This window comes from Cyclopterus lumpus, chromosome 5 (genome assembly GCF_009769545.1).
Source record: "Cyclopterus lumpus isolate fCycLum1 chromosome 5, fCycLum1.pri, whole genome shotgun sequence".
Lineage (NCBI taxonomy): Eukaryota > Metazoa > Chordata > Actinopteri > Perciformes > Cyclopteridae > Cyclopterus > Cyclopterus lumpus.
In genome coordinates, this window is record NC_046970.1 from 21382000 (window position 1) to 21396610 (window position 14611).

The 14611-nt window shown below is 40.5% G+C and overlaps 2 protein-coding genes across 2 annotated transcripts; both read right to left on the reverse strand.

Annotated features, from left to right (window-relative positions):
• Positions 1 to 441: 441 nt before the first annotated feature.
• Positions 442 to 3596, reverse strand: LOC117730396 (troponin T, cardiac muscle isoforms-like). The gene is made up of 7 exons (XM_034532085.1): positions 3473 to 3596; positions 3311 to 3388; positions 3034 to 3135; positions 2824 to 2933; positions 2652 to 2742; positions 2126 to 2166; positions 442 to 481 (listed from the first exon to the last, which is right to left on the reverse strand). The coding sequence occupies exons 1-7, from the start codon at positions 3569 to 3571 to the stop codon at positions 442 to 444; spliced, it is 561 nt and encodes a 186-aa protein (XP_034387976.1). The 5' UTR covers positions 3572 to 3596.
• A 7734-nt stretch (positions 3597 to 11330) lies between these two features.
• LOC117730395 (troponin I, slow skeletal muscle-like) lies at positions 11331 to 13366 on the reverse strand. The gene is made up of 7 exons (XM_034532084.1): positions 13068 to 13366; positions 12488 to 12494; positions 12333 to 12374; positions 12119 to 12250; positions 11938 to 12027; positions 11539 to 11715; positions 11331 to 11435 (listed from the first exon to the last, which is right to left on the reverse strand). Exons 1-7 carry the CDS (start codon positions 13079 to 13081, stop codon positions 11331 to 11333), a joined length of 567 nt encoding a protein of 188 aa, XP_034387975.1. The 5' UTR covers positions 13082 to 13366.
• Positions 13367 to 14611: the final 1245 nt, after the last annotated feature.

Below are 14611 nucleotides of genomic sequence, written 5' to 3' on the forward strand. Positions count from 1 at the left end.
ATTATGCTAAAGAAGGTGTCGAATTAGCGTGAAGTTAGCGTTCCCACGAGTGAAGGAATTAAAGACTTAAGAGGCAGAGGCAACCATTTCTGGTTTGTTAAACAAAGATTTTCTTTTAATTCATTGCAACCACAAATACACACAAGAACAAATTATTAGTCTGTGTGGTAGGACATGGAACTGGGATTACATTGCAAATCCATATCCTTTCAGATAGTCAAGTCATTTTAATGCGTCACCTGCCAAATCCCTGTTTAATAAACACAAGCTGTAACGCCGCCGTCGGCTACTGCTACACTGCTACATTCCTGCAGATGAACTTGGGTGTGCCGTATTTAAGAGCGTTCGTAATGTTGTCCATGCATGTTCAAGTATTGAGATAAAATTATTATGCAGTTATTGTCATGCGTTGACCGTTTTCCTTCAGCTTGATGTCCCACGTTACTTCCTCAGGCCACGCTTGCTTCTGCTGCCCTTTGATCTGAGAATGAAGTGAAAGTCGTCAGATTTCCGCCATATCAGCCAAACCTGTAAAGCGCACTGAACCCTATTCCCTCCCATACTAATTGCATGTGTGTTTTGGAAGCCTTTAATTTGTGCTGCGTGTCTCTCGTGAACTTCAGACATTTTATTATTTCTTGTGACGCAAATCGCTCACTTTGGCTGCATTTGACATTTAAATTATTTTAGGGAAATTCACGCAGCAGAACGGAAACTTCAGACGTCACTGCTGGAGAGGAACGGGCCCATTGAAGTCCGTTCCTCTCCAGCAGTGGACTACAGAGAGCTGCTGCTGGCCTCAGATGCTCCGCTGACAGCTTGTCATAGCTGTCTGCTGTTGGAATGGGATTTGCTACAAAATACTTGGCCGCTATCTTTATCTGCTGTTGCTACCGAGGTACCTGAGCCCTGCAGCGTCACGATGAACACATACATTTGTACATTTCAGGTGAAACTTGGTTCGTAATTGGTTTGACATTACATACCATTTCTGAACATGAATTGGGGCTGTCAAACCAAGGATCTATTTCACTGGGATTCCTCTTTTGAAATGATCAGTTACAGAATTATAGTCGACATGTTTCGCAAAAATCAACGTCATATTCTGCAGGAAAAACAATATAAGCTTGTTTAAGGTTTGTTCAGAGCCTGCACCCTTTAGTGTAGCCTACATCAGGAGGAAGGGTCCACGTGATTTGGATGGCAGCAGGGTCTGGTCACTGTTGTATTGTGAGCTACATCAACACAGATGATATCACATAGCAGTGATAAGATCTCACAGCTGTTGTCCCTGCATTTAAACCCCATCTATCCTTCAAGACGGAGGAGTGCATGCATGTTGTTCAGATAACCCGACGTGCCCTTTGTTGAAACACGTCTCGTATGCTCGGCCCCCTTTTTCTATATTCCAGGTCCCGTCCAGGCAACTCTGGGACACTTTAGTCCTGCTGTCACTGCAGCCGACTCAACCGGCTGCAAACTGATGCCGCTTCAAACAAAACGAAGATTAGCGTAGCGAGAGAAGCTGAGGGGACGTTGAAATAGGAGGAGGTGGAAACTTGATGAGGTCACACCAGGTGAACGTTTTACTTCAGGGCAGACTTAGTGTCTGCAGGAAAATGATTGATTCTTGGTTACCTGAACGTTACTTGCATTTTGTATTTCTACCCAGTCATGATGAAAAATCATATTCAATGTCAGATGAACCTATGTTGCGGTGGTGGAAGATGTAAAAGTAAAAGTTGCAATACCACATTGCAGAAATACTTTACTGGAGTTAAAGTAGGACAAAAGAGTTGGCATCAAAACATACTTGTACAAAAAGTAAAACTACTCATTATGTGGAATGGCCCATTACAAATTAATGTTTACTATATCATTGGATTGTAATGGTTAATGCATGAATGTGTGTTTTTTTTGTATCTAAACTGGTAAATGTCGTGCAAATTAATACATTAATTTATTTATCTCGTAAGATGCAATGTACCTAGTTAAAAGAGGGCATGGACTGCATTTTATATACAGAAGTGATATTCTGTATTACTAATTTACCACATAACTACTTCATGCTTTCATGCAGTAGCCTACATGTGTTAAAATCATAACATGTGCACAATAGACTTACACTTTCTGGTGATCACTGACCCGGTTTCTCAGCACCGTGATCTGTAGAATTGGTAAAAAAAAATGTATTGACATCCTACTGAAGCCAACATTTTACGTTTGACCATTTTAACAAAATATAATGCCATCAAAATGTGTCTGAAAAAAGAGCATGAAGCCTAAAATTAACCTACTGCTTGTTTAAGTTAAAGCTAGCTGGTGAGATAGCTACAGTTAGCGTTAGCTGAAGCTAAATCGATCAACTTTTTCCTGTCTCCCTTCAATTAAGAAATACATTTCTGATGATTTTACATGTTAGTAACTCAATTTGACATCCAAAATACTAAATAAATGAGTCCAGTCAAACTGTTACCTGAGAGGAGATATTAATATCACAACATATCTGTTAAACTGTTTGGCTAGCTAGTCTAAAGCTCTTTCCTCCTCACTGCTTTTCGTAGAGCAGTACAGCAGTCTAGGTAGGCCTGCATCCCATAATCAAAAAACGGTTGGTGCCGTATGCTGCACATGATGATGCGACACCTTACCTCGTACTTTTGCTTCGCTTGATTATACTGATGATCAAATTTCTCGGCCTCCAGCTGGCGAACCCGCTCCCACATTTCTTTGGCCTTTTCCCTGCACCGGCAAGGACGAGAAAGCGTGAAAATGAGTGAAAATGAGACATTGTTTTTGTCACTGCGTTTATTGATATCTCACCTGAGTTGGTCCTCTTTCATGTGATCAACGTCTAACTCTTGGCGTCGGTCGTTTAGGATCTTCTTCTTCTTTTCTCGCTCCGTTTGTTTTTTGGCGCCCGGCTGTGTCTGCTGTTCAGGAAGAAGGGCACATGGAGCGATGTGCACATATATACACGCAGGAAATAATGCTTTGGGAATTTGTTTAAGATCTAATGAAAAACATCTTCACGTTGTATCCGGTGTAACTAAAGTTGGACAGAATCATCTTCTTCCTTGCGTCGTCGGCGGCTTTCTTCTTGGCCTCTCCCTCTTCTTTTCTCGCTTTCTCTTCCTGATGGGAAACACGAGGGTCACGTCGTTTACAGAGTTTTGATGTCTAAACTTTAATTTAATTCAATGTTAGAATTATTTATAGGTGAGAAAATGGCACTTGGGGTTTAGGAAGGTGATCTATCTCACAGTTTCACTTGGTCCTCAGGGTTGTTTTTCTCTCTTCGTATACGTACGTTCACTCTGTTCTGCCGTTCTTTTTCTCTCTCCGCCCTGATCTTCGTCTGCTCTGCTCTCTCTGACCTGCGTGTCTCCTAAAGTAGGAAAGAAAATACATTTTGACAGACCAAAAACTAAATCGCGTCGACTCAAAATGTGCAAGTGAGATGTGAACATACAATGCGATCTGTGAGGCTGAGAAGCTCCTCCTCCTCCTTCTTACGCTTGTCAAAGTGAGAGTCGATCAGGGTGTGGAGCTCAGTGAGGTCCTTCTCCATTCTTTTTCGGTGAATGTCCTGAAATTGTGGCGAGAAGTTGAATTCTGAGTTCATCCAATAGCAGGTGTAACTTTGATCAGTGCTGAGATGAACTCACATCAAAGTCCACTTTCTCTCCATCTGGGATCTTAGGAGGCGCCAAGCCGGGCACAAAACCAGGCCTGCGGAGGAGGATAGAAAAATGACAATATTCTTTACGTTAATATGTCTCTGACTTCAATTTATGTTATATGAATACGTAAAAAAAACCTCTGTTCTTACTTTGCCCTGCGCTTTGCCTCGTCTGTGTACGTATAAAAAAGAAACGACAATGTTAAATCTTTAGTTTATGAGGCAACGTATTATACATATAAGAAATGCTTGCACGAATAAACCCACAGAGCAAAATTGTGCTACTGTTGCACAACAAATGGTCTCTGGACTTCTTAAATAACACGTCCATACCTGCATCATTGTCCTCTGAAGTCTCTGCTAAAAGATGAGAGGAGCAGTGCAAAGTCAAACATTTCACACTGAGAATTATGATACTGGTGAATGAAGTCACAGATGACTCTCAGTAAGATTGACATATAATGTTATTCTATATATATATATATATATATATATATATATATATATATATATATGTGTGTGATTGTAAAAATAGGAATCCGAGGAATTTCTGCTGGTAAATTATATATTTTTATTATTCAATATATATATAGTTCATTGTAAAAAAGTTTTTAAATTTCATGTGAGGAATTACTGCTGGTAAATTATATATTTTATTAATATTATTTAATACGGGCAAAATAATACACATAACAAATCCACAAAACCAAACCACAATTTCACCTCACCAAAATTAAAAGACAACAAGTGACAAAATAAAACTAACAAGGATGCCTTCAGTAATTCAAACAATTGGGGAACCGATCGTTTATTTTATCAATGTTTTTTTCTTTTTTTTTTCCTTTTCGATGCCCTTCTGGTTTTGAAGGTCGCATTACAATACATCAAGTGACCTTGCTGATCCGTTCCGCACAATCCTGCTTGTTTAAAAAAAAGCTGTCGATAATGAATGGACCTCCGTCGACTGAGCTGACAAAGCTGAGCAGTGATGCCGGATTATCCAGAGAGGAATGCAGATGTGTTTAGAGGACACGGCTTCAGATCCTCATCACAGATAAACTACATGTTGTCTGCACCCAGTGACTATAACAGAGAGTACGTTGTGCAATCCTGACATGATGTTGGACTATTTGTATTTTTTATATATATATATATAACTGCACAACTCAAATTGGGAATTTAAATACTAACTGGATTTTCAGCAGATATATATATATATATATATATATATATATATATATATATATATATATATATATATATATATGCGAGTACATCAGTAGTACAGAGACATAGAATAACATTATATTCCCAGATGTATATGTCATCACTGTCTAATCTCCTCGTAAATTGGAGTGTGAAGTGTAGCTTAACTTTAAAATGTGTTTAAAATATGTTTTTTTTTTGCTGATTTTTGGAGAAACATGGTTTTCCTTGGACAGCGACAGTATATTAATTGTTGTACATGTACACCAACATTTTCATTAGAATACATGGTAGACAACAGCGTGTTAAGAATAAAGTAATCTATTTACAGCTGGCATGCAAACAGATATTAGCATAAGCATTACTACCTTCCACCTCCTCCTCTTCCACCCCCTCCTCTACTACCTCCTCCACCTCCTCCTCCTCCTCCTCCTCCTCTGCTACCTCTTCGCCCTCCTCTTCTGCAGCAAAGCAAGCATGTACAGTTAGCAAGCAAACAATGGGAAAATCTCAAACAGCATTCATTAAAAAATGATGTCTGTGTATTTTTGACAGTGCCTTCAAAACCTGTATTTCAACTGTTTTTATTGTACTTTTTCCATTGTTCTTATATACTCAAATGTTTTTTTAATTTTATAATTCAATCAGGGATGTTTTACCCAGCCCTGCGACAGACCTGTCCAGGGTGTACCCTGCCTTTGCCCAGTGCTCTAGGATATCACTGCAGTAGGGACACCAGCTTTCCCACAGCTATTGCACTATTTGCAAAGTAGATGCCGTGTTTTGTTCTCGACATTTCTCTCCTCATTTAATTGGGCCTCTGTGGGGAAAAGTGACACAGGGTCTCTAGTCAGAGTGCCTTTCGGTAACTCGACCTTCTTCCCCGGCAAAGAAGGTAAGCCGACCCGCATTTAGAGGACCTAAATGAAAGTGGGTATTGTGCATGTGGCGCTGTCTTCCCCAAGGTCCCGTATTGTGAACATAAGCTGACCCACATTGCTCTCTGACAGCGCCTCTCCTCCACCTAGGGGGGGGGGGGGGGGGGGGGGGGTCTGTACAGAGGCCCACATGGACCGCCTCACAAAAGGAGACAGAAATAGAGGCACAACCCTTTGCCTCTTTGATGGCGACCTGTTGCGCCTTTTGAATCTGAAGGACAGATCCACTGGGATGTGAACAGCCTCAGATGGAGAGGACTGACTGAGAGGACAAAGGTCAATCTGGCAAAAGAGATGACGGACAGCAGCTGCTGCTACGGTGGCACCAACACGCCAAAAATACAGTACGCCGTATGGTGAAAGCCAGCGGCTTAGCAGATGCAGTGTGTTAAGCGACGGTAAATGAGAGGCTCAAGTGTGCGAAGAACAAAGTCGCAGAAGAAAAATACACCCAGCCACTTAAAGTTTGGATTTAGAAGCAATTTTCATCGATATTGTTTGTATTAAAGCATACCAACGATATCCTCGTAAACTATATGGCAATGTACTTCACATGTATATTAAACAACCAATATTCATGCTTTTTTTTTTTTTTTTTCACGCGAAGCAGCTTTGTAGCATCCAGCCAGTCAGAATGAACAAGCAGCTTATTCACTACACTCCAAATACAAACTGTGGCGACCCCATCTCGAAACCGGCAAACGGACTTACGTTGTCCCCTAGAAGAAAAGAAGAACAAAAAAAAACTTACAAAATCACACCCAAAAATAGAATTTTGTTACAATCGGTTTCCACCGGTGCTGGGATGTGTATCACTTTTTTATTTTATTTTACAGAATCGAACCGTTTACTCACTCGTTAGAGGCGTCTTCTGTGTCCGACATGTTTAGGATGCAGCGCCTGCAGAAGTAAGTCCAAATTCAAAGAAGGAAAGGGAGCGACACTCCACCGACAGCAACCTGGGGTGAGATGATGAACGTCAAATTGAATCCAAGTCTCAATTTACTGATTTAAATACTCTTAAGAAGAGCACACGGACTTACCCGGATAGTGCGATGTGCTCTTCAAACTGGGCTCAATGGGGAATTGTATACTGTGCCCTCCTCTGTGGGCCATAAGCTTTTAAGCCCAGTAGTGGATCACATGGCGGCAAGCTACCCATGTCTACAATGGGTGGGCACATACCTGCAAACAGATGGCAGATGGCACTAACTAGAATTGGAAAACCGGAATTCTCCATGGACTTGCATTGTCTATTTTTACACGGCCAAACCTAAGGCTGAAGAGCGCAGGATTATTCCTCTCAAAGGGTTTCAGTAACTCAAGTCTGCCAGACAACGGGAAGGTTAGAAATAATCCTTGTAAACCTCCTTTTGTGGTCAGAAAATACGCAGAGGGGTGGCTAAAGCGCCCTTGATGTACAAGCAAAGAAACCTTTATTGAATCGTTACGATTCTGCAGATCAATGGCACGTTTATGGCACGTCAGTGTATCGTGAAACAGCAACAATGGGTTCCCTAAACTGGATGTGCTACCTGCTGTTATTCCCACAGCAGGTTGCCAAGGGAATGAGTAAAATAAGACTCACTCCCTGCACCTTGCCTTTAATCTCTGCTCTCACATGTAATAACGTATAAACAAGTCCCTGGCCCTTCCATGCCAAGTCTTTTGATACTCCCAGTGTGTTCTTTTAATATTGTCTCTGACCCCACAATCTGGATTCTGACTCATCATTCGTCTCTGGTGAGCCAACGTCACTCAAACAGTCAAGTCTTCAGAAACCAAAAGGATCCGGTATCTGAAGGCTGTCGTTTCAAATAGTATTAAAAGTCTTTGAACACTATTCATCTAAAGCAATGCTATTAGTGTTTTTACATCACTAAATATTTTAGGATTAATCATGTGAGCAAAGTTTGACTCAAGCATGGATGGATTACTGAACGGGCCTGCTGGGCACATGCCCCCCCCACCCGCCCTACAAAAAGTCACTTAAAGAGACACTTACCAACGAACGAAGAAGAGACTCAAAATGAACACAAAAAAAAACAAAATAACTACAAAGAGGCTCAAAGCAGCTCCAAAATGACCACAGAGAAACATCAAAACTACCAAGAGAATCACAATGACAAAGAAAATGACCACAAAGAGACACAAAACAACCACAAAAACAATTGTTACGTCTCATGTGAGTTGCTCCATATGTAGCAGAGGAGGTGGGGCCTTTTGCATGTTTGTGCCCAGGGGGCCATTGACTCATAATTGAGCTCTCACATTATTTGGCACATAATAGTAAGACCACCAAGGGAAGCATGAGTTTCCAGAAACATTTAGAAACAATGAATTATTCTTATACGTGTGTGTGTGTCTGTTAGTTTCTGTTTAATGTGCTTTTGATTGAATGGTTCAAAATGATCTCTTACTTTGATGCAAAAATGTACATGAAGTAATTGGGTAAGTACTAGTTGTGATTTATTTGTATAATGTCTGTAATTAGGACCATTTACATTCTAGAGATAAACTTCTGTTTTGTTCTTTTCTATATAAGTACAAGAAGTAATGCATATTTTACAATATAAGATAAACACATTAAAGCCGACACGTATCTCTCTTTAATGAAAAGTTGGCGGTGTGTTAAATATAGACTTCTGTGTGGCCTCTGGTGGAATCAAATAGACTCAACTGATCTATCTCCTGTTTCAACATGTTTGTAATTTAAGGCTGATTCACCTGAACATAACAATAGCCCATTGTCATTAATGAGCAGAGCCTTTGACAGGAATATGAACTGCAGATATTCCGCTTTACACACGACATGTTTTCAACCCCCTTAATAAAACACAGTGAAATAAATGAGTACGTGTGTGAATGTTTACGGTTGGTGTCGCTTCATCCGTTTGAGTGGAGTGCAACACAATCAGACGTGTTCAGTCAATCACACTAATAAGCCTCAACAACTTTCCTTTGATTCAATGACACCTTCTCTTCATGATTGTATTGTTCCAAACCCCACCCATCTGGCACCGGAGTCAACTAAAACAAACAAGAGAAAGCACTTAGAGCCAGATGCTTGTATACCCTGAGAAGACAGCAGCCCTGGCAATGTATACCAGACCAAACAAGCCATTTATGTATTTAGATCTGTTATTCATATAATCGTTACGATAAACTGTGAATTTAATGAGACACAAACAACACTTTGATCCAGTTTGTGACTTAAGTCGTTGAAGTCTGTCAGTAAAGTGATTATGAACGGATGCTGACACCTTGTGGTGGAAACGTCACCCTACACTTATCTGTACGTCACCTTCTTTATATCCATAAGAGATTCACAAGAATTAAAAGAAATACAAATAAGAATTATCAATTGATATAGTGGCCTTCTGTTGAAACCCAAACCTCACATATAACAATTTAGAGCTTAAACAAATATTATAGATTACAGCTGAAATAATTGAATCAAAGGCTAGATTGATAGAAAGTAATTGTAAACTAATTTTACAACAGATTTTTGTTTATAGTCTGAGTTACAGTTGCTGTTTCTCAAATGTGAGATTAATTTGATTTATTATAGGCTCGTTCGAGATGAGCCAGTTCTGCGCAGAATCGATCGCCGGCGATCGGCGCGCAATGCATGCCGGTTAGATTTGTGTCCGACTTGCTCCCGACTTGCTCTGACGTCATGCACACGTGGTTAACGGTCCCCTCACGAGAGCGAGGCGTCCGTCGATTTTAAAGCCAGGCGCCGCAGGAGCTCTCCATCGACTGAGTGGCCCAGTGCATGATGGGAAACGCCTGGCTGTCGCCATATCAGAGAGCTGATTGGCTCTTAGATCTGACAGCAAACACCACGTGTTGTAGAAAATCCAGGGCGAATTGTAAGTCTCTCTGTGTGCATGTGCAATTATTGAGACTGATCTGACCCCATATGTTACAGTATGTTGTTCTAGTGTGTTAATGTTTTAAACATGCAGATGGAGTATTCTCTATAGTATACATGTTTACTCTGTTACACAATTATTAGTTATTATACAATGAATAATATGTTAAACAAAGGTAACAGTCCAGTGTGAGAACTCTGTATGAATATATTTTGGATTATTCAAAAATATACTTATTTTGGATTTCCCCTCATACATTTAAGAGAGAGACAGTTTCTGTTCCATTTCATTTATTTTATTCATCCATCCATCCATTTTCAATACCGCTTATCCTCATTAGGGTCGCGGGGGCGCTGGAGCCTATCCCAGCTGACATAGGGCGAAGGCAGGGGACACCCTGGACAGGCCGCCAGTCCATCAAGGGCTTATTTTATTCACATGTATTTAAATCCACAATACAATCACTGTTTCATTGTACCACTATACTAGTGTATTACATATACATTCATATATGGTGTCTCGCTATTGAACTTCCGTGCTCGCCACGGTTTGTCCATGACATCTGATCTGCGGCTGTATGTCTCGGACAGTCAGGTGAAGGTGAGCGGTCAACTGATCACCACCTGGTGGTGAGTCGGATCAGATGACGGCTAGAAACGTGTAATGAGGGTGAACTGGGAACGTCTGGCGGAGAGGATCCTGTCCAGGAGGTCTTCAACTCCCACCTCTGGAAGAACTTGTAGATATGTATGTATATATATGTATGTACTGCTATATATGTATATATTAGTGTTGGGCACTACGTGTATATATATACACACACACATTTATATATATATATATATATTTATATATATATATATATATATATATATATATAGTTATATATACACATATATACACATATATATATATACATACTGGGGTGTGAGGTTAGACCATGTCCTGGGTGTGAGGTTAGACCATGTCCTGGGTGTACGGTTAGACCATGTCCTGGATGTAGACCGGACCCGATCTGTTCGCAGCACGGTACGCAAGTACCAATGTTTTGAATCGGATGCGGGCGGCCACCGGTAACCAGTGAAGGTCGCGGAGGAGCGGAGAAGTGTGGGTACATTTCGGGAGGTTGAAGACCAGTCGAGCAGCTGCACACGTTCACCTTGTTGCATTGAGAGTAACTGAATCAAGCTGAGCTTTCGGTTTGGTAGCCTGTGTTTGATGTGTATGAATGCAAAGTTTCACTTCTTTTGATATTCAAAGAATGAAATGCAACCAAACAGACCCACCAGTGAAGAGAATGCACACAGGCAGTCCCTAAGAGTGCTACGAACAAATTATAATCCATCAATATAGAATTGACAAAAATAAAAAAAATAGAAATAGATACTTTCATTTTACGCAATATTTATTTTCTTCTTCATTACAGCGTCTTTATTATGGCACGTCTACGACTATACTATTGTGTCCATTTCAGTGATAATGAAACGAAACACGCAGACAATTGAATCTAACAAACAAAAACAAAAACAAAGAATCTCTGTGACCCGGTGAAGTGCATCAGAGTTTAAATGAATTGTATCCGTCGTGCTGCATTCTGCAGGCGATCGGTAACGCCAGACGTCTACGTTACTGGGTTTGGCCTTTCGCCCCGTCGAACATCTTCTTGCGGCCCTCCATGCCCGACATGGCCTCCACGTTCTTCCTCCAGTCGCTCACCTCCGCCGTCTTCTCCTGCACAGGTGTTGAGGCATCCGTGTTAAACAGTGACGCCTCGGGCCCAAGCGTGCGAGCCGCGTGTCGTTGAATGAATCACGATTGTGTGTTTTTGCCCCACCTTTTCTGTGTCCTCCTTCTTGACCGATTTGAGATTAGCTCGCAGGTCCAGAGAGACCTTGTGCTTGGAGCCCAGCAGGGAGCGCAGGATGGCATCAGCAGAGACCCTCACCCTTCTCAGACCAGGCCTCTTAAACTTCCCCCGCAGGTCCAAGACCTTGATGTTCAGGTCTTTGATCTATGGAGAAGGAAGTACATTTAGGTCATTTTCTGCACACGGTAAATATAAATTCAACCGTTGTCCCGTTGTGGAATCAGCTGATATCGACATAAATAACTCGTCTCACTTCGCCAGCTTGCTGCTGCAGCTTCGACAAATGCGTCTATTTTATCTTTTGTGTCGCCGGTGTGGAAATGATCAACGCGGTTCATCGTTGCCTTTTTAGTTGCCTGCCGTTACCTCTCTGGTGTTGTGCGAGACTTTGGCTTCGATATCGTACCGCTCGTCGTCCACCGCGTCTATTTTGGCATGCAGCTCTTCGCATAGCCTCTAGAAAGAGAATAAGAAGAGGTGGATGTGAAACATTATTACTTCAGAGTTTGCAAATGTCAACGACTCTGTGGTGAGCGTGATCTTCTACCTGCAGCTCGTCTGAGGACGAGCCACCGATCTGTACAGGAGGAGATCTTTCGTCCAGGTACTTTGCCTTCTGGTCCTCTTTTTCTTCGAACTCCTGCTCCAGCTCCTCCTGGGCCCTGGCGACCATCAAGCTCTGAAATACCACACTCAAAGTCCATTTCCCTGTGGGACTCACTGTGACGGCGCAGTCTTTGCAAATTGGCCCGAGGACTCACCTTTAGCATGAGCTTCCGAGAGGCGGAGATTTGAGATTTTCTCTGCAAAAATGTATATGTTTTTGGACAATTGACTGCAACATTTCAATAGTCCAGCGACTTACTATGTGCGCTTGTTAAATGATTCAATTCCTTAGTGGGTAGTGAAGTCTTACCTCCGGTCTGTGGGAAGAAAAATAAAGACAGGACACAGAGATGTAGCGTTAGCATACAATTGCAGATTGCAAAACACTTTTATTGATCTAATCTTATAGTCGGCATATCATATTCCGTGATCTGTTAGGGCTGGGCAATATTTACATATGATAATTTATCATCTTTCAAAGGTATCGTGATGAAATCATATCTTGAGATATCGTGATACCCAAATACATCGTCTAAATTGACATGTAATAAGAACAATGTCCTGCTGCAGGTATGAAAATACTGTGGACATGTAGTTTAATTCCCTTCAGTCTTTCACCCACCAGAGGGCGATAGAGAGACCTGATCTCACACAGTATACAACAATATTACCATGTGGTTATTTCATAGACTATTAGTTGTATTGAATTACCAATACATATGCTAAGTTGATATTAGTTATATATATATATATATCATTATCGAGATGTGAAATGACCTATATCGGGATAGCAGATGTTTTCTCTAGTTCCTATAGATAAACGACTTGCTGTATGAAACTGACACTCTGATTTGGAAATGGAAACAATAACAGAAACACAATCCACTTACGCTTTCTCAGGCATCTTGGCTATTTCAATTCCCCCTGGAAGACAAAAATAAAAGTGTTTGCCTCTGAAGTGCTCACCAGTGGGGACCAGCGGGTCTTAACTGTGGTTTCCCTTTTTAGCGCCACCGTAGCTGCAATCCACGTGTAGTGTTACAAGTTACCGCGTTGATCTTTTAAAGCTTGTCCTCGAAATGTTAGTATTTACTCCGTGGCTTTTATTGTTCTTTAACAATGATTTGCAAATTATACATTAAATTACTACATTGTCTTACTTTTAGAAAGGCCTGCTGGACAAAACCATCCGAGTGCCGATAGCACGGTCATTTCGACATTAATTTATTAATTAATAATGCAAAAGGATAAAAAACAAATGATGTGCGTGTTCTGCAGTGCTTTGGGTGCTTTATACGTTAAAACTATGCTAATCTGTCAACCATTTGAGAATTTGTATGACCGTAACTACCAATGACTAACATTATTGATAAATACTACCAATGACAAATGGTTTGGTCTGAAAGATTGTTTTGTCACATCAACGTTTCATGACCTGAAGATATTCAGTCTACTCTCGCGTAAGACGAAAAGCATCATATACTCGCAATTTAAATGCTGGAATAATGAAATGTTTAGCTCTGGCAAAATTAATCTGGATACATTATCAAAACAGTTGATTATTTTTTTTCTGTCAATCCTCTAAATGCAACTTATCATTTCAGCGTTAGATTTTAATATATAACATTAATACATTGCTATCTTTCCCTTTTTTAATATCTCTAGATTTATTGTAGACATTTCTGTCTGTTTCTTTTTCTTTCAAATCTATGAACAGTCTATATTTTCGGACTTACTTTTCATAATATTATTTATATATACGTATATGTCTTATAATATTATAATCAATACTGCAAGATAAAAGTGCATGCACTGCAAATAGAAGAGTGTATCCCTATTGCCCACTCAGTGTTCTATGATTACATTACATTTAATTTAGCTGACGCTTTTTATTAAGAATAAAGTGATTTGTGATCATGTTATTATATTAAATCCAATTAACAGTACTTTAGAGAGTCGTTGTAGCGATGCAATTTCTGTTAAAACCTTTTTTTAATTGAATGGAAACTGAAACAATGAGTTGACTAATCAACTCATTACTCGGCAGAAAAGTGATTCATTTTTTTAAGTCTCTGAAATGTTAATATTTGCTGCATTTCAGTGTTTTGGACATTTTAGGCAGCACCACAGACTCTGGAAACCTGTTATTAGACCAAATGATGAACCGAGTCATCGATGAGGAAAATTGTTTGGTTGCAGCCCTTCATGGTAGATTAGTCAAGCACTTACTCAGATTATTTCATATTCTTTGATCCAAAATGACCAATTTCTTGTAAACCACGTAATCCAATTGATCGATTCCAGAGTAAATTCAGTTCCCAGCTCCGTCCACATCAGCTTACCTGATGCTGTGGATGCAACGCGATGGAGAGGAGAGCCACCAGAATACTTATCTCCTGGTCCCCTTTTGTCCCTCCTCTTTATCACAATGAGA